The following is an 18,782-nucleotide window of genomic DNA, read 5'->3' as shown; positions in this document are numbered from 1 at the left end:
ATTAGGTGTCTTGTACATCGCTGTGTGATTACTGTTTTAAAGTTTTGGTTAACAACACTTCTTGGGAAGGAAAACAATGTAATTAAGAACATTTAAAGCCTCTCTTACTGGAGAAGAGATTCAAATCTAATCTCTTCTCATTTGCATCTGCCTGTAGGGGTCTTACTCTTATATTTGATTTACTGAATAAAGTTTTCAGTCAAATAAGAATTATCTGTGGGTGGTCTGACCAGATGATCATATGATAGATGATCCATGCGCTGAATCAAAATTCTAGCCACAGAGTTAGCTTAGTGATCACATCCGTAGTTGTGCATATGGTTGCCTGGATACAAAGCCTTACACCACATGGCAAAAAGGCCCAAGTCACATATCTTTACATCTTGTTTTTTTGTTAGATTTATTTTAAGAATCCCAGCAGGTGGAAGTGATGGGTTATATACTTGTTGTGTTTTTGTACAATAAATTCACACATGTAGGCCTACATTGCATGTTAACAATAATCTTTTTAAGCTTGTATTTTGTGTGACAAAATGATTATGTATGCTGTTAGAGTTAAAAAAAAATTCTTATGGCTCAATCAGAGGTTTGTAAGATATTTTTTCATAAGCTGAAGTACAAATTTAAATTTTTTAAAGACAACAAAGGCATGGACCACTAAATATATAATATCATCTTGAAGGGACATACACTATTCACAAAAAGTTAGGGATATTCAGCTTTTGGGTGAAATTTCACAACAAGCCTAAAATGCATTCAAACCTGCACAGGTGAACTTAATGTGATCTTCTCTAAGCTTTTAAATGCACATGTCCAACTATTAAATGTTTCAATAAATTTTGCACAAGTTGCTGTTCTCTAACAAGGAGCTTAACGGTAAAAATCACGGCAGGTGTGTGATCCTTGAATTGACCAATAAATGTCCTGGTTCAGTTAGAGCTGGTGTTTAAACAGTTGTCCTCATCATGCTGTTCACATTTTGACATCATGAGACCAAGACGACACCTAACAATGGAACAACAGTCCCTTGCCATTGCGATGCTTCAAACAGGACGTTCTCAGACAGAAGTGGCCACTGAGCTTGGAGTGTCACAGAGTGTCATCAGCAGGTTGCAACAGAGATATGGAGAGACTGGAAGAGTCACAGAAAGGCCTAGAAGTGGACGTCCTTTGGCCACATCCCGTGCTGATGACCGCTACATTGTGAACACTGCCCTGAGAAACCGGATGATGAATGCCACTCAACTCCAGGCACGTTTAAGAGAGGTGAGAGGCACCCAAGTGTCACGTCAGACCATTCAAAACCGTTTACATCAGCGTGGTCTGCGTGCTAGACGACCTGCACGGGTACCTGACCACACCACCAGGCACAGGCATCATCGTCTTGCATGGGCCAGGGAGCATTTACGCTGGACGAGGAACCAGTGGGCCTCAGTGCTGTTCTCAGATGAAAGTTGATTCACACTGAGCAGAAATGATGGCCGGCAACGATGTTGGAGACGTCAGGGAGAGCGCTATGCATCAGCCACTGTTGTCACCAGGCGAGCTTTTGGTGGTGGCGGTGTTACAGTGTGGGCAGGGGTGTCCACTTGGTACAGAACTGCCCTACACTTTGTGAATGGTACAGTGACAATCCCATACTACCTGAATAACATCATTAATCCAGTGATTGTGCCCCTACATGAACAGCACAGGCCTAATTTCATCTTCATGGACGACAATGCTCCTGCTCATCGAGGCCGCATCATCAGGGAACGGCTGTTGGAGACTGGTGTACCTCAAATGGAATGGCCTGCACTCTCTCCAGACCTGAATCCCATTGAAAACCTGTGGGATCAGCTGAGCCGTCGTGTAGAGGCTCGAAACCCTGCACCCCAGAACCTCAATGACCTGAGGGCTGCCCTTCAAGAAGAGTGGGATGCCATGCCTCAGCAGGCAATAAGTTGCCTTGTGAACAGCATGAGACGTCGTTGTCAAGCTGTAATTGATGCTCAAGGGCACATGACGAGATATTGAGACGTTCAAATTTTTTGTTGTGGTGTAACTACCATTGTTGTTACCTTTTGTGTTGAATGAATTTTTTGAGATGAGGAAATCAGTAGTGCATCCTTCTACTTAAATGTCTTACTTTTATGATATTATATCACTGTAGCATGAACATATTGCATTTTCCATAAATTTCACCTGAAAGCCAAATATCCCTAACTTTTTGTGAGTAGTATATGTTAGATATCAGAAAATGTATTTTTTTTATCAGGAATTTTATAGCAATTTCTCTAAAAGTTCTTGAAATATATAAGACTGCATTCAAAAAGTTGTGACTTAAGCACAACTACAAAACATCTTAAGTGCTGGTGTAAATCATACCGGTGAGTTCACTTGTACCACTGTGTTGTGTTGTGCTCCAGTTGGCATGGCTGTTGTTGTAATTGGATTAATGGCATGGTCTACCACACACAGTGTGAACCTATTGGACGGTATAGAAACACTGAGGGAAGGATCTCTGCTGCACAGTTGGGAACTGGCTTTAATTTTACCAGAGATTAAGCGCAAGTTTGTGGTTTCTGCAGCCGACTAAATTTACCACATTATACATCGTTATGTTTTGTTGAAAGCATACGCTGCATATGGCAACGTGCCGCAAGTATTACCAAAAATGAGAGCTTGACACCCCCCCCCCCCCCCCCCCCAAAAAAAAGCAACACAGATGGGCTTTGATTTAAACCTGTTTTTTTTTAGGGAGTGCAGATGAAAGGTGCATCATTCATGAGGAGGAATAAAGTTGTTTTCTGTCTCTTAAGCGGCTGGTGATTGACAGAGTGAAAGGCAGTGGGGCGGAGTTTCTTTTTGATTGCCTCACAGTTTTCTTTGGCCTGCTGTGCTGCTCAAACATAACTCCTCAAGCAGAAAAGTCACTTCATCTCTTGCTCACCTTCATCATGAGAAGGTAATTTTAGACTGTCTTTCCAAACAATAACTGCATTTTGTGGGTTCCTCAAGCTGAGAGACAACTTATTCATGACAAATCACTGCTAATTATCAGTTTTTCGTATTTTCTAGGCCTGAAATGGTGATACAAGATACTGATCAGATACCCGTTATGCACCTTTTCAAGCTAATTGGTGCATCACACTTTGTGTTTATTAAACCCAGAAAACCGAACATTACACATTAATTGAATTGGAGAAAATATTTAGCATTTTAAAAAAAAAAATTTTATTGTTCATGTTGTATTGTTGACTGAAATGTGCAATTTGTAGCTTTTTGTTAGCCTGTTCAGTCATACAGCTGTGATGCATCAGAATGAGAAATAAATTATTTAATCAGTCAGTCGAACTTTATTTATATTACAAACCATGATTCAAGATCAAAACAAGAAAGGGGAAATGCATGGCATAAAATAATTAACATGCATTAAATTTCTGTGCCAAAGAACATTGACAAATGCTGACTCCTGCAATCACTTTGCATTCAGTCATACACTTCAGATCAAGCCATTTATGATATAACATTGAGTTATTAGTAAAGATAAAATCCAAGCAAAGAAAAACATCATTCATGAAAAATGTTTTGATATGTCTTGTTACAACTTAACAGTTTTCTGCCATCAAGGATGACTAAATATTTACTGATAACAGAGATACTGATGGATATAATAATCTGACGTTAATTATCCTTATCTCTGACAGTTCATGATGAAGTACTAAATAACCACCCTGGTCGTTTTTTTCTGACTTTTTCCTTTCTCCTTTCTTTGTTAACTCACCATTAATAATTATTAGCTATATAATGGTAATGGTTGAAATAAAATGGTATGTGCCACTAGAGAACAGGTATACTGTTTGCTTGTAGATATGCTGCCATAAAACACAGAATAAAATCTGCTGCTGTGTGTGTGTTTGGAAATGTTTGACAGTTTAAACCAATGAGCCTTTTGTTTTCTGATGTTGTAGGTAAGGGTGAATTTCATACAAAACTGCAGTATACATCCAGATCTTTTCATCCTGAACTCTAAAAGGTTAATACATGCCTTTGGCGGTTACATGTGGGAAGCAGCTGGTGAATTATCAAGGATGTACATGTGTGAACGCTTTCTGACCTCAAATACAGCATCCAAAAAGTTTGGTTAACTTTTTTATTGATGGTTCAAGACATTTTTTTAGCCTTTTTAACACACAGTGGGAAGTGTTTTTTTTTTTGTTCTTTTTACACAATCATCTGACTTTTGTGCTACAACAAAAACTCATCACAAAGGTCAAACACATGTACTTGTCCATTTAAATAGTGCTGGGAGATTTGCTTTTACTGCAGCCAAACAAATCACATGAAAGCATGAACTTGTTGACAGAAAAAAAACGTTCATTTAACAAAACAGGTTGCATTGTTACAGGTTTTTCAAATCATTACTAAAGGCGACATGCACATGTTGCACTGTGTTCTGTGACCCCAATGGCTGACCAGATCTTTCCTGCTGGGGAGCTGATCTAAAAGTTGTTTTGTTTTTTTTTCTGGTGAAAAAAAACATTTTTTAATCTATGAATAGAATTAAGATAATATACTGTATCTCAGTGATTAAATAATGGTTTTGCATGACTAAGACTTCAGATGAGAAAAATAAATTAAATGGTGAGACACAATTTCAACCACAATGCTTAAATCAATGTAAATAAGTGGCCCAGACATGGATGAGAACTACGCCAACATACCAGCATTCTCTGTTTTATAAGGACAGAAGGAGGTTTTAAAGATGCTGTTCTTTCTGGTGACGTCGTGGTGCTGGGGTTGAAGTTACTGCAGCACAGACAGCCGCTGAGTCCTTCTTGGCTTTTAAATGTCGTGCATGGATTTGTAGGGGTTGCACAGTTTACAGTTTGGGGGCATGACTCTCTTTTGGCAGCCCTGTGGAGAGTTATAGCCCATTAGACAGATCCTGTAATCAATACACACGCCATCGTCAGAAACCCCATCATTAACAGAGACACTGGACAGCTCGCTCTCAGTTTTTCTTCCCAAACCAGGAGTGCTGCTTTCTCCTCTCCAGCTGGTGCGTCTGTTTGTAGGTTGCAATTGAGCCCTGTTTTGGCATCCTTGCACCACATGTTTTTCTAATTGCTACCACTGACAAAAGTGTGGTGAAAATAAGGTACTATTCGTCATCTAGACCAAGACATCTTGTTTTAGACTTTCTTATTTTGTTCATTTGCACAATTTTGTTAATAAGCTGTAATAAAGAGCAGGGCAAATTACAATTATTCATTCAAAGCTGGCAGGCATTCTTCAATAGCACTCAAAATGAGTTATTTATTTATTACAGAGATTATGATGTAAGAAAATAACATTACCTGAAGAAGATCTCTCGGAAGGAAGCCTGAGCTTGATTGACACTTAGAGAGCAACATTATCAACAAGCATCGGCCTACTTTAGTCACACACAGGCTCACTGAGGCCGCTGTGTTGGTTTTGTAGCTTGTAGCCAGTCATATATCATTGCACCCTCCTGCTCAAAGACCATATGGAAGTTGTTGGGATGTGATCCCTCTGGAGGATGGGGTTTGTGGGTTTTTGGTAAACATATCTCTAAGAGTGAGCTTTACAAGTTGTTGGTGTACCCCCCCCCCCCCCCCCCCCCCCCCCCAAACATGTGGCTCATTAGAAGCGTAATGTTAGCATTTGAGGGGGTGTTTCAGAGGCACAATGTGGCATGGCTAAAAGTAATGTATATTGTGTCATGGGTCAGATGTAGGTTAACAAAATTCCCTCGCAGACCTGAGGTGGATTTGGAGAAGAAAAGCTTTGGATTCTGTACTGGACCAAAGAACCCACACTGTTATTGAAAAATGACAGAGATACCGTGATTTGGTGAAATATGACTCTTGTAAAATTCATCACAAAAAGCAAATAAAGGTTCTGTCAAACAGTGTATGGACCATTTTCCTCTGGTTCTGATTATGAAATTGTGTTCCTGAGCTTTTAATGGGAGCTCGCAGCCTTACGAGCTCAGAGGTTTGTTTGTGGAGATCGAAGTTAGTTAGTTTTGTCAAACCTGAAATGATCACTTGTACAACCATGGCAACCATGTGGAAATCACATGTAGAGATTAACACTTGAAATGATTAGCGTTTAGAGGCAACTATATTAAATGGTCAAAAGACCAATTCTTACTTATTCATTGGACAGGGAGTAAGGATGAGAGGGGAATTTTTAAACAAAATGTAATCTTTGCACTCCACAGTCTTAAATATTTGAACTCATTCATGAGATCTATCAGGGAAAAAGCTTTGCTGTCCTAACAGGAGGTCTCTTGCATTACACATTCAATCACAAAAGGTTTTATACTTGTCCATTAATGTTTTGCAGAGATATGCAGACAACTTTGGACAATTTTCAGAATTGTGCCTTAGCTTCCTATAATATAACATCTTCATGCACACATGGACATTAAACCTGCTAAATTAATGTGTTAAGTCATATTTGAACAACCACTCGTGAGTTAACTGCTGAGAATCTGATGCTATTTTATCTCATGGTCTTTTTTTCCTACTTCCTATGTCTTCATTTCAGGGTTTGAAAGAGCCCTTAGTTGAGCCTTTTGCCAAATTCTACTAAATTCAGCTTAAAGCCTCTAAATCTGATAATTGCGCGTAATGCTCTCTGTCTGTGGAGAGTCCATCCCAAGATTACTGTGATTACGCTTTCATTATCAATATTATTTTCAGAAATGTCGGGTTACCTTTGGCAGCACAGTTGACCTGTGCAAAGCAGGGAGATTTCTCAACATATTATGTCAGATAATGGTTTCAGATTGCCCCTTGCTTCGTGAAAACACTGTAAAGATTTGATGGATTATATTAGTAGGAGTCACAGAAAGGGAAGGCAAATCTCTGGTGGATTGTAATGGAGTGAAATAAGTGCAAATATGAAATTAGAGTCCGATGGATGGGGAACAAGAATGGCAATCTTAGTTGAATGGATAAACTTAAAATCATAACAAGCAACTGTGACCCAGTGGAGAAATTATAAACTATATATGTTCACACTGATGCCAAAGGAGAATTAGGAGACAGTAGGTAACCTAGGAAGGAGCGTTTTGGACCATGAAGCAGGTTTACCCAGAGAGAACACACACGTCGCATAAACAGGGAGTATACAGGGAGAACATGCAAACGCCACACAGAAAGGCCGTAGTAGGAGTTCGAAGCAGCAAACCTCTTGCTGTGAGGTGACAGTGCATCTAAACAGATTTGTGTAGTTGAATTAGTCCTGAATCTTCACATATTGTTTTTAATTTATCTATATCCAACATTCAAGAATGCATGCAGATGTACACCTTCTCCTAAAGTGGAATTTATAAATTGCCTCATATACCTGCTATGTATAGGCTGTGTGTTAAAGGCAGAGTATGTAAGATTTTAAGGCGATTCTTTCCACCACTAGGTGGCAAACACCAGGTCGTGAGCAAAACCACAAAACTGCTACCTCCACAAATGACCACAGGTTGGCAGTAATGAGCAAAACTCACCCCTCCTCCTTGCCAGCTCCAATGAGGGCAGGAATCGCTTGTGAACTGTAGCTCAGAGCCGCTCTGCAATAAATGGGCTTATACTCACCCTACTGGTGGAAAAGAAGTACTTTTTTTTACTGGTCAGAAAACATTCAAGAAGGGTCTTTGTCATTAATTAAACTTGTAATTTAATAACGCATCAAATATGGACAGACTGGAACCTACAAGTTTAAAAAACTATCTAATTATGATTGTAGTTATTTTTTTGTTAATTTATTTTGAAAATATTGAAAATCTTACATACTCTACCTTTAAACATATACTTAGTCACGCATGCTAATGTTAGAATACTATTAAGCCGTGTAATTTCACAACAGACGAGTTTTAAGTTTTAAGTATTACTTTCAAATTTCACCCTGTCGTCTAAATAAGGCAATTAAAAAATAACATTAACAGCAAAGACCAAAAACTACATCCAATGCCTTAAAATGACAAAATCCCCTTATTTTATGCAGTACATGCTGCAGCAATCCTTATTTTCCCTCGACACAAGCCAGAATATCAATCTTACATCAGCAATCGTTCTACGTAAAGGGAGAAGCACCACCGGTCAACAATGCTGAAGTTTTGTTTTTTTTTGCCAGCAGGAGAGGAAAAACCTCAGCCTGGAGTTCCCATGAGCATATTTAAAGGTTTCCTGTAAAAGCAGTAGCTAGGCTGTTTCCCCTTTACCGAAGAGTAGTCACCATTTAACATCATTCCGCCGGAATTTTCCAAAAATCGCTTCAATAAGCATCAACTGAGGACACAAAGAGCACAGAAAGGTTCAGCAGCATCCGAATGATTTTGGGTTCTGCTTCTTGTGTTCTATGATGCATAAGCTCATGACACAGAAATAAGGATAAGGATTTTATTTCACAAGCAGAGTTGTGTCTGTTTCTGGGCTTACAGATCTAATGGAAAAGATCAGCATGACCTGACACAAAGTTTTACCGGCATTCGGCTGCAGATACTGCTAGCAGTTCAAAACAGAGACTTAGTAAACAAAAATGTTGTCAAAATGAAGAAGTTTAGGAAGTCTTCATTTAGTTAATGTTGGCACTACATATTTTAAATAAATAATAATAAAAATAAAAGTATGGTCAAAAACATCCGCAGACTCTCATTCTGAACTAACATGCAGGCGTACATGAAGAATCTGCGACTTCTTGACTACGTATCAAACAGTAAATAGTGTGTGTATAGTCTCAAATCCTTTATTTAAAAAAGAAAAAAAAACTTTAACAAGGTTAAATATCAGACATGAAGTTTGTCAGGACTGTAAGTTGTGCACATCTGAACTAAGCCAAAATAACAAGCTGATTCAGTCGTTTTCGTGTGTTTATTACTGATTCATCTGGATTGGCTTTGCGTGAGGAAGGCTCCAACCTTCCGTCTAATAGTCTCCTCTTTTCAGATGACTGGATGTGGACACAATCTCTGAAACCTTGGCCAGTGTGTCTCAGTCATAATTAAGGCTGAAGTGGCAATGCCAGGAATGTTTGCCATTTCTCCTCTTTTATTTCCGATGGATTCTCATTTTATTATTACTCTCGCAAAGTAATAATTGCTGCACATATTTGTGAAATGGATGGAATGTGAGGCAATTAGTTTTAATGATGTGCAAGACAAATCTGCACGACAGCAATTACTGTGACAATGTGTTCAACAGCCCAGAGGCCCAGAGACAACACAGATAGGCAGTGACACTGTATGCCATGTCCATGCAAGCTTCATGTGGGGCATATGTCAGACCCAGAGTCACTGACCTGTCAACTCTGTTGTCAGCACAGGCAGCATATTTGTCTACAGTCAATTCCGTGCCTCTCAGCTGGAAACGGGTTATTAAACTCATGCCTCCACTGCCAACCTTGTGCTGGACAGTTTTATTTGAAGAATGCAGGTTCACACATCAGAGTTGTCCCCTTCCAACATAGTGTCACTGGAATCCAACACATTGGATCCAACACTCCATCTCTGACTTGAGTTTCAACAGACTCCGGACAAGACGGCAGCTCCCAGCCAGCCCAATACTTTAGCTAGGATGATGTATTTCACTTCTTGCCAAACAGAACTCAGGCAATCCTTATTTTATCCCATGATGGAAAATTCAGATCACTTCCCAAGTTCTTCAAATCCACAACCACATTTCTGTGAATGTGTATGCTTCATCAAAAAAAGGGTGTACATTTTCCCCAGAGTAGTTAAAATGTAATACTTCAGTGAATTAGATGGTTCAAATGAAATTTCTTCACAGGAAAGGAGAAGAGAGTTGTTCTTCTTTGTTATTTAATCCTCAATTTGTCAGTTTTTCTCATCATACCACAGCCTGATGATGCATAATGCAGTGGGTTTCAATTAAACATGGCTATTATTGAGAAAACCACAATTTAGAGCTCAGGAAACATATGTGGCTCTTTTTGTAGGGGCATAAGTGTCTGATGCTACAGTTGTCTCACAGTACTTTCAAGCTTACATTTATCAGTTTTGAGCTCATAAAAGCACCAAACTTTGTGTCTAGTTTGCTCTCATTGATACAGGAGGCAAACTGACCAGTCTGGTCAGAACTGCAATAACAGCCAGTATGCAGCAGGTAGAGTGCTGTTCGCACCCGGTGGGTTCCTTTTGACTGCCTGCAAGAGCTGTGGCAGAGTTTCTGCCTGCGATATGTCAGTGTTCACAGCATCTGTGTCAATAGCATTCCAGGGCTGTTGACAGAACGTTACTGTTTGCTTTAGCCACCACAGACCGGCGGCGTGATGTACTGTTGGAGGACAGTGTCGTAAATCCTCAAGTGCCGCCCGCAACATGCATTTGTGTCACAAGATCAGCTTGTTTATTTTATATTGCGTGCCACAAAGTCTTTCAGTACTTACTGGAGTGCAATGGGAGGTTGAGGTGGGCGTGTTGGCAAAGTGACACGGATTATTTTTCCATGACTTTAAAATAACCTCAGCACTCTCCGGTCGCTGACTACTGATAAATATTTTGCACACATTCATCTTTTAAGCACAGTGAGTACTGTCTGATTTAAATTGTTCATTAAGTAAAGGATACAGTCCAAGAGGCCATCCCTGTGATGAAGTGTTGAATATTCTCGGTTGGCATCCAGAACACAGTTTTTCCTATTTGCTCTGTTTTTATGACCTCTTACATTTATGACCCTCTTAAGCTGCCTGTTATGGTGAAAATACACACTGGATTCAACATCAATTTAGAAATGCCATCAGCATTAAGCTGATCGTTGGGCTTGTCGTATAGGCTTTATATCAGGCAGAAATTGGATAAAGATTTAAAGTAAGTGATCATTTTAGCTTTAGACTAAACAGGGCAGTTAAAAGCTTGTGAGAAATTGAACCCGACAGCCCCCGAAGCTCTCGGCTGAAGGAAAAGTACCAAAATGGTTAAGAAGGGAAACTAATAGCCCCTTGATTGAATCAATTTAATGGAAGCCCCAGTGTTGAAATCAGGAAAACACATTTCTGCTACTACAAGAGGGGCATATGCTTTTACATGACCTGCAGAAAATTTGATCTCCATCTGTGCTCTCTCCTCAGCTGACTGCCAGCCCCCCTGCCAGAACCGTGGCTCCTGCAGCCGACCACATACCTGTGTGTGTCGCTCAGGCTTTCAGGGGCCCCGCTGTGAGGAGGTGGCCCCAGAGCAGGTGTACATCCGTGAACGAGGCGCTCTGAGGCGCATTCAGCCTGGCACCAATCCTTTCCAGAGAGACCAACCGCAGAGACGTCCCTCAGAGCGACATGCAACTGACACCACCAAGGTCCAGATCCCGCGACCTGCGACCACCAAACAGCCTGCCCACACACCGTGAGTGCTTCCTAAAATGTTCTTATTATAGACACAAAGAGCCACATTGCCACACGATGTTGCATCAAACATATTTCAAGAGTAAATCTTTAAGGCTCATACCAGAAAGTGCTTTTGCAGAGGTCAGTAGCGTCAGCTTGGTTTGTTATTGGTAAACAGCCAAAGTTTGCCTGTCAAATACACTTTCTTATTGACTCCGCAAGCAGACTCACAGATGGTGGCCATTCCTCTGCAATGAACTGATTTCACCTTTTTAATTTCAGTAATCAGCCCTCCTGCTGGCTTCGCATTTTGTAATCAATCAGTTTCAATATTTGTTTTACACCTTCTAAACTCCTGGACAGCATGTACTTCTTTATAATTTGTTCAATGATTGCTAAAAAACAGTATTCTTTGTATTTTTTTAAGCCACAATTACTTTCATATACTGCAGACATGCTTCTGTGTGAAATTGTAATAAGTCTGTTAAACAAACAACAGCACATTACTAGAAAGTTCAGCTCTGCTTATGTTTATTGTTGCTATAAATCAAACCAGATGACTTGTTTCATATGTTAAATCTTTAAATACACTCTGAGTTAAACAAATGCAAAGCAAAGCAAGTGAGCTTTTGCTTCCTGTTGCTGACATGCTTGATAAAAAATGCATTTGAATCTGCAAAAGAAAGGAAAAATGAACACATCTCAGAAATCAATCAGGAAAATGGTCTTTTGGTTGTACTCTATTTAGTTTCCGTTTATACTCTATTATATTGGAATAGCCATGATTATAATGTACCTAATAAATAATTGCAAAGACAAATACATCCCTTCGTGCATTCAGCAAAATTCTCCGAAGACTGCTAATCAGACAGACCTAATAGTTTCTTGGCTTAGATGTCTGACTGTTTAAGCTCCATTTTAGTTGGAGATAAGTATTTTGGTTTATTTAATCACTTTGCCATGGCTAAAACCATATTTCTGATCAAGGATGTTGAAAGAGTGTAATTATTTCCGGGAATATTTTGATGGATTGTTATTGCTTACAGGCTCAGACTTATCTTGTCAAATTGCACTCTATTTTGGATTGAAGCCCAGTGCCTCTCTAATCCGCTCTTAGTCTGTTTACGTGCCATAATTTGTTTGGGCACTGAGGTCATCACTCACTATTTAGCCAGTTTGTCATCTGGGTAATTTCTCTCCACCAAACCACAGAACATTTTCAATTATATATGACATTTATGGTGCTCGTCTTGCTAATTCATATATGGTCTTTTGTTGGTGTTATGGAATAATGCTAGCCAAGTCACCCACGTGTTTGTGGTAGCTCTCGGTGAAACTCTACTAAATATCTTGGCAGATGGTTCATAAATGAGTTTTTATACAACCTCCTTCCCAAAACAATTATCTTGAAGTCATAGTAAATCTTCTAATCAATACAAGATCTCCGGAGGGTGCACAGTTGCTATGCACATGCTTTCTTTGTTCTTGACTCACAGGACATATTTGTGTACTGAGTCACAGATGTGGGATAAATAGAGTAAGACTGGACTACAGGTTCAACACTAAGAAGCAGACAGTGTTCCTGAGTCACAAATACCTCAACTATGACTGTGTCCACTGCCGTGTTTCTACTGAGGATGACTAAATGTTTAAAAGAGGTGGCGTTAAGTTCAAGATGAGCCATTTCCCTCTCTAAAATATCCAGCTAATCCAAGGATTAGTTTTTAAACCACCAAATTTCTCTGTCATTGTCAAGAAAGAATTAAAACTTTGGCCAAAACTGCAAAATTTCTTCATTTTAACATTAATCAAATAATTATTTGAATTCCTGCCTTGGTTCTTCCTGGAAGCTATTTGAGCCCTTGTGAACTTCTGCAAATTTTCTACATTCTCTCAGTGTAGAACGATCTTTTAGGGGTGGAACAGTGTTCCCTGTGGATAACTGGTGGATGCAAGTCTTGGTTTCAAATGTCAGGTTGAGGTTCCACTTTTTGCAAAGCCAAGAAAGCACGAGCAACGTGAGGTCACGGAGAGTGAGAGTCAGACAGCAAAAGCGGTGCCAGGGCTCCATAAAGGAGTCAGAAGAGGGGAGAAGGGAGGACAGATGCTCAGGCTGAAACAGATCATGTTGGCCTCACCCCCACATATATATCGAGGGAGCAAAGGCCACACGGTACATTCAGTCACTCTCCTTTCATTTTTCACTACTAGAGAAGGTGTGAGGTACTATATATATGTCTTACTTTGAGAAGACTTGGCTTGTTATGTCAGTGGTACCCTGTAACTAACAGCCTGTCAAAGAAAAAAAAACAGAAGGGAAAGTACAAAAGGACGATTGAAGAGACAAGTTATTCTGAGGAAGAGATGAATTAATTAAGATGAAAAAGTAAATTACCTCTATGTTTTTGTTTATGGTTTTTGTTTCCAGACATCACCACTTCATCATTTCACTGTCCAGTTAATATTTGCTCCAGGCTTTGAAAAATCACTGTGTGTACCAGAACTTGTGCCTTTACACTTTTTGATCTGGCCTTAAGGAACCCAAATTAATTTTGTGATCCATCTGATTATTTTGTTAGAGGGTAAATGAGGGAGGAGTTAGTTATTATAAAATAATCTTATGTCATTATCAGTTTATGCTCTTAAACGGTGTGGCATGAAAGATGTTACTGGTTATCCTGTGTTTTTGAATTACAGAAACAGAGGTATTGCCAGAGTGCCTCTTAGCCAACGGCAGAATTTGTTGTATAGCAGATCAGACTCAGTGTAAAGGCAATTAGGGATCTTATTAGTGGCATCAACATGCAGTCATTGTGTGAAAAAGCTTTCAAAAGTAAGGATTCAGCTTTAAGGATTAAATGTGTCATTGCCCTTTTGTTTTATAATTCAATGCTGCCAGTGTTAAACTGGTCCAGTTATCCTACTAACAACATGGTACATTAAAGCAGCTCACAAACTCTGTATGTCTTATGTTTAGTTAATATTCTTATTTTGTATTGATGATGGAAGTGTCAGATTATCATATGCCCATTCCATCAAGGATAACAGCAATAAAATATCTACTAAAGGAAAAATCTGGTCATTTAGTATATTAAGGTATTCAGCTTTCTGCACGTAATGTTGCTGAATGTAGATCTGACCAATTAAACTAAGCCCAGATTGTTAGTTTAGTTGATTCCTGGAGGCGACTTTGGTTTTTAGCCAGACAGTGTAGCTTACACCTCACCCTTTGATTTGCGTTTTTGGAAAAATAGCTCTTGGAAAGTTTTTTAATTCTTATTTTCCTTTTTTGACTGGTCAAAAACAAAACAAAACATAAAAACCAAAACAAACAAAAATACAGTTGTCTTTTTACTACCTCGTGTAGTTAAGTTTGACATCTGGGCAGTCCAACTGTTCCATGAAAAGTCCTACAGAATGACTAGATGCAAAACCAAATGAGAAACCACAGCATAGAGAGATTCTGGGATATGGAACGCAATTCCATATCCTGCAGCCTCATCCTGTATTCCTCCTCATTTTTCCATCTCTACTCGGACCCTTTCAACAGTATCCCTAATGTCCCAAGTGTGTGTTCTGCAGAATTAATACAAAAATTTAGGTAAGCAGATCGTATGTGCAGCTGGCAACCTAATAATGGTTTCCTCCTCTGACCAGAGCTGTGGAACAAATGCATTTCACTATAACCCTGTGTTTCCTGTGAGTGCTGTGCTTGGCAGTAAAGACTGTGAAAGGTTGGTGACTGTCAGTTGGAGATCCTGTAAATCCCAGGATGGAGGTCAGGGTCAGTGGTGAATACTGGTTTAAGTGGAACAGTGGTTATACACACACAGAACTTATTCACTGCATCCTGAGAGTTTGTCATGTCATCTCCATTACTCTACCAGTCTCTGGCATCAACTCGCTGGAGGAAACAGAACTGGGCAGAGCAGGATGTGTGTGCTGTTTGCAGGTCATCCTTACAAAGGTCATCTCTGTCTGGTCTCGCTTACATAATCAGACTCAGAGCAGCTGCCAGCTGCTACCTGAATAACAGAGCTGTACAGTAATTCTGCAAGCTAAGCTTAACATCTGATGAAACATTGGGAAGAGTAGGCTTTGTCCACTCTTTGAGTTTAGATTTCAGTTGTGGAGTCCAGAGACACTTTCACTCACGATTTGACAGGATTAAAATAGTATCAGATCTAGCCCAACCTTTGCTGCAGGAGTGTGGTGAAGTGACTCACTAGAGGTTGCTAGTTTCTCCGTCTGATAGACTTATTCATGCTCTCATTAAATCGGTTAAAAACCTTTCCACCAGTACTTTTGGGCAATTGTTATTTACTCATTTAAACAACACACTTATGATATTTTCAGAAATAATTTCATAGGCATGCTTTGTTTATGAAACCATTTAGTAAAGCGATAAATCGTACAGAATGAGATCTGGTCAGTAGGGGTGCTTATTTTAGCACAACCCTGCTTTAGGACTTGGGAGAGGCCTATGAAAGCACTGTTGCTCATTGTAAAGGAAGAAACGGTATACAAGCTTTCATGCATGCCTTGAAAAAAAAACCAAATTTTGCAGGATTGGATGCTATAGTTGTGATTTTGAAAAAGAATTGCAACAGAAGTTTTAGTTTTGCTAAACATTCCGACAGGGGTTTCCATCCTCAACATGCATGTGCTAAGAATAATCAAACTAAGTGCATATCCCCACAATATTATACAGTGTAGATGTTCAGCAAGATGTTTTTTCTTTTTTTTTTTAAATGAGTGAGCATTTGGTGGATGTTCCTTTTTTACCCAATCTTGTCCCCCTCACCTGTCACTTATTAATCTGCTGATTGTGAAGTCTTGTAGAGACGTTTCTGGAAACAAGGTTTCCAGCTTACATGTGATTATGGTTTCCATTTGACAATGTTTTACAGATAAATTTGCTATGGCCTCTGTAGCCAAATTTTGTCACAGTTTTTGGCAGAAATCTCTTCCCAGGCAGCCGTAGCCACAGGGGAAAGAAAATATGGTCAGAAATAATTGCAAAATTTGGTCAGACCCGGTAACACACTCAGATGTTGAAAAAACAATAAAAACACCCAGTAAAGACAGCAATACATGCATTTTCTCTGCATTAACAGTAATGCTTATGTCGGCCCCACCGTTTTACTGGTGACTAATGCGGCTGGTGGTTATATGGCTTGTTGACTCAAGGCTTTGCACACAGCCACCCAACCATTTTTCAGAGGAAACTGTGGTCATAGTGGGAGTTCTCCATGTTTATCATGGATCACTGGTCGCTTTCACTCCCACTCCAGACAAACCACACCACCAGGACTGTTAGGAGTGCCTGTCAAAACCCTCTTCAGTAGGTGATCGCTGCACCTGTGTAGGAAATTTATTTTACTATAATTTTCTTGGTCATTATGATAACTGAAAACTAAAACTTTCACTATCGAGTGTGAAAGTCAAGCACGGTCCATTAATAAAATATGATCATCAGCTTGGAAATAGTAACTAAATATCTTAGTTGAAGGGATAATAAATGAAAAGAAAAGTTTAAGTTTAATGTCTGATATTACTCTTCATACTTTGACTTTGGTCAGATGCAAGTATTCTAAACATACAGCCTGGGAAAGTTTCTGACTGAACCAACTGGCAGTTTGCTTTGCAGCTCAGAAAAGTGATGCCCAGAATCATGCTCTTGTCTCCCTTTTTGGCTGCGGCTAAAACAGAAGAGGCCTTGTACAGTAGATGAGGAGTCTGATTATAAAGTCAGGGGTAAAGAGCAGGCAAATTCCCACAGGTTGGACAGTGTGTTCTCATCTTGATAGACCTCTATGCTTCTTCTAAACAAAGCACATGATTGTGTGTCTGGAGTTGTAGCTTGTGTCTTTGCATGGATAGACTGGGAGTGAAATTATAATAGCAAAGCTAACCAGGTTAGCTTGCTTTCTGTTTGCAGGCATGGTGGTGCTGCAAATCTGATGCATGCCCTCATCTCAGTCTCTGGTGCACACATTTTTTTCTCTTATTAATGGGATACAGATTTCTGGAGTAAGATCTGCAATTATTGTGGTTTTGCTGTGCTTATGATGTCATTTTTCTATCGTGGGTTTAATTTTTAAAATGCGGTATTGAAGACTGTTACTTTGGGCACCCTCTCCTCAGGTGGTCTTTCCAAAGGCACAACAAAAAAAGGAAATGTTGAACATTTCAGGAACAAATGACGGCAAAGATAAGCCAAGATTAAGTTAGCACATGTTAATGGTTTTCTTGTCATATGTGTGTCTAAATGCACTGGGATGATTTGGATGTGATCAGCTTTAATACATAACAATATTGGCCAGGAAGACTTGGTGTGTCTTTTCCTACAGAGACAGAGCCAAAAGAGTCCCATGAGTGGTGGCTTCCTGCTAGGCCAGAGGGAACAAAGGAGCAAAGAGAAATCCGCTCCCAGCATGGCACAGTTACGTCTTTTTTTCAGTCCGTCGCAACTTCCTGAAAGCTTCATCCGAAACACACTATCTGTGCTGCAGTGCCAGCAGACCCTGCCTAAGTAGCCAAATCCTTCTCATCATGAGCAGGCTTCAGCAGATGCAGCTGTCAGAGGGACACAAATGCAGTATGGCAGTTACAGGAAGGCATGCCCTATCCCAGCATCCCAGAATGCAGCCCAACTCCAGTGTTGAGACAGACCACATCAGGCTCTTAAAGGTGAAGCTTGTTGTTGAAAGCATGAATTAGTAGTACCGGTTTATCAATATGTCTACCAGTTAATCCACCCAGACATCAGGGTTCAGGGTTTAGATAGGTCTGGCTGAACATGTTCAACCTTTTCATGCTCTTTTAAGTTTTGTTTTGTCTGCGAACTTCTTCTTCTTCTTTAATTGCATTTTAGATCAGTATAATATGGCTGTTCTAAAATTTCCTCAAGCATCTATGTCTTTGGAGAGGCCTTTTTTGGCTTTGTGTTAAAGCAGTCTGACATACGATGCTGACTGGCAAATAGGCCAAGCTTCAGTCAGCACTTTGTAATGGCTCTTCCTGCTGACCTGTCTTGTGGCATTTCACTAAGTGAATGATCAGAGAAACTACAATAAACTAGAGAATATTGAATGGCTTTTCAGCTCACCATGCCTCTGGGCATTCTGATTCCTGCCCCTGAACCACAGTTACCGCACTGCCTTGCTTCCATCCACAATCTGGGATTTTGTATAGATGAAAACTCTGCTTTATAAATTCTGAGGTGAAAGGAGACAGATTGGCAATGCTTTCGCCCCCCTGGAGATAAAAATGGAGCTGTTTATTTCACAGCTTTTGGCTTGTGATTGAGTAGACTGCAGCAGTCATATGTTTTGACCATGTAGCGTCAGCAAACCTCAGTGAGGTCAAGTAACAGAAAATCTATTTTAATACTGGCAGTGAAAAGTAAAATTAAGTGGAACTTCATCTCT

At 39.8% G+C, this 18,782-nt stretch overlaps 1 protein-coding gene across 2 annotated transcripts in view; it reads left to right on the top strand.

Moving 5' to 3' along the window:
- The window catches only part of LOC306773039 (latent-transforming growth factor beta-binding protein 2-like), an 85,152-nt gene that overhangs the window by 6,587 nt on the left and 59,783 nt on the right, over window positions 1-18,782 (top strand). For both annotated transcript variants that reach the window (XM_079262736.1, XM_079262735.1), the window contains exon 3: window positions 11,098-11,368. In XM_079262736.1, the coding sequence (XP_079118862.1) occupies window positions 11,098-11,368 (271 nt within the window). The remainder of the gene's footprint in view (window positions 1-11,097; window positions 11,369-18,782) is intronic.

This window comes from Telmatherina bonti, assembly GCF_933228915.1.
Source record: "Telmatherina bonti genome assembly, chromosome: 22".
In the NCBI taxonomy this organism is placed as follows: Eukaryota; Metazoa; Chordata; class Actinopteri; order Atheriniformes; family Telmatherinidae; genus Telmatherina; species Telmatherina bonti.
This window is presented reverse-complemented; position numbering and strand designations above follow the sequence as displayed.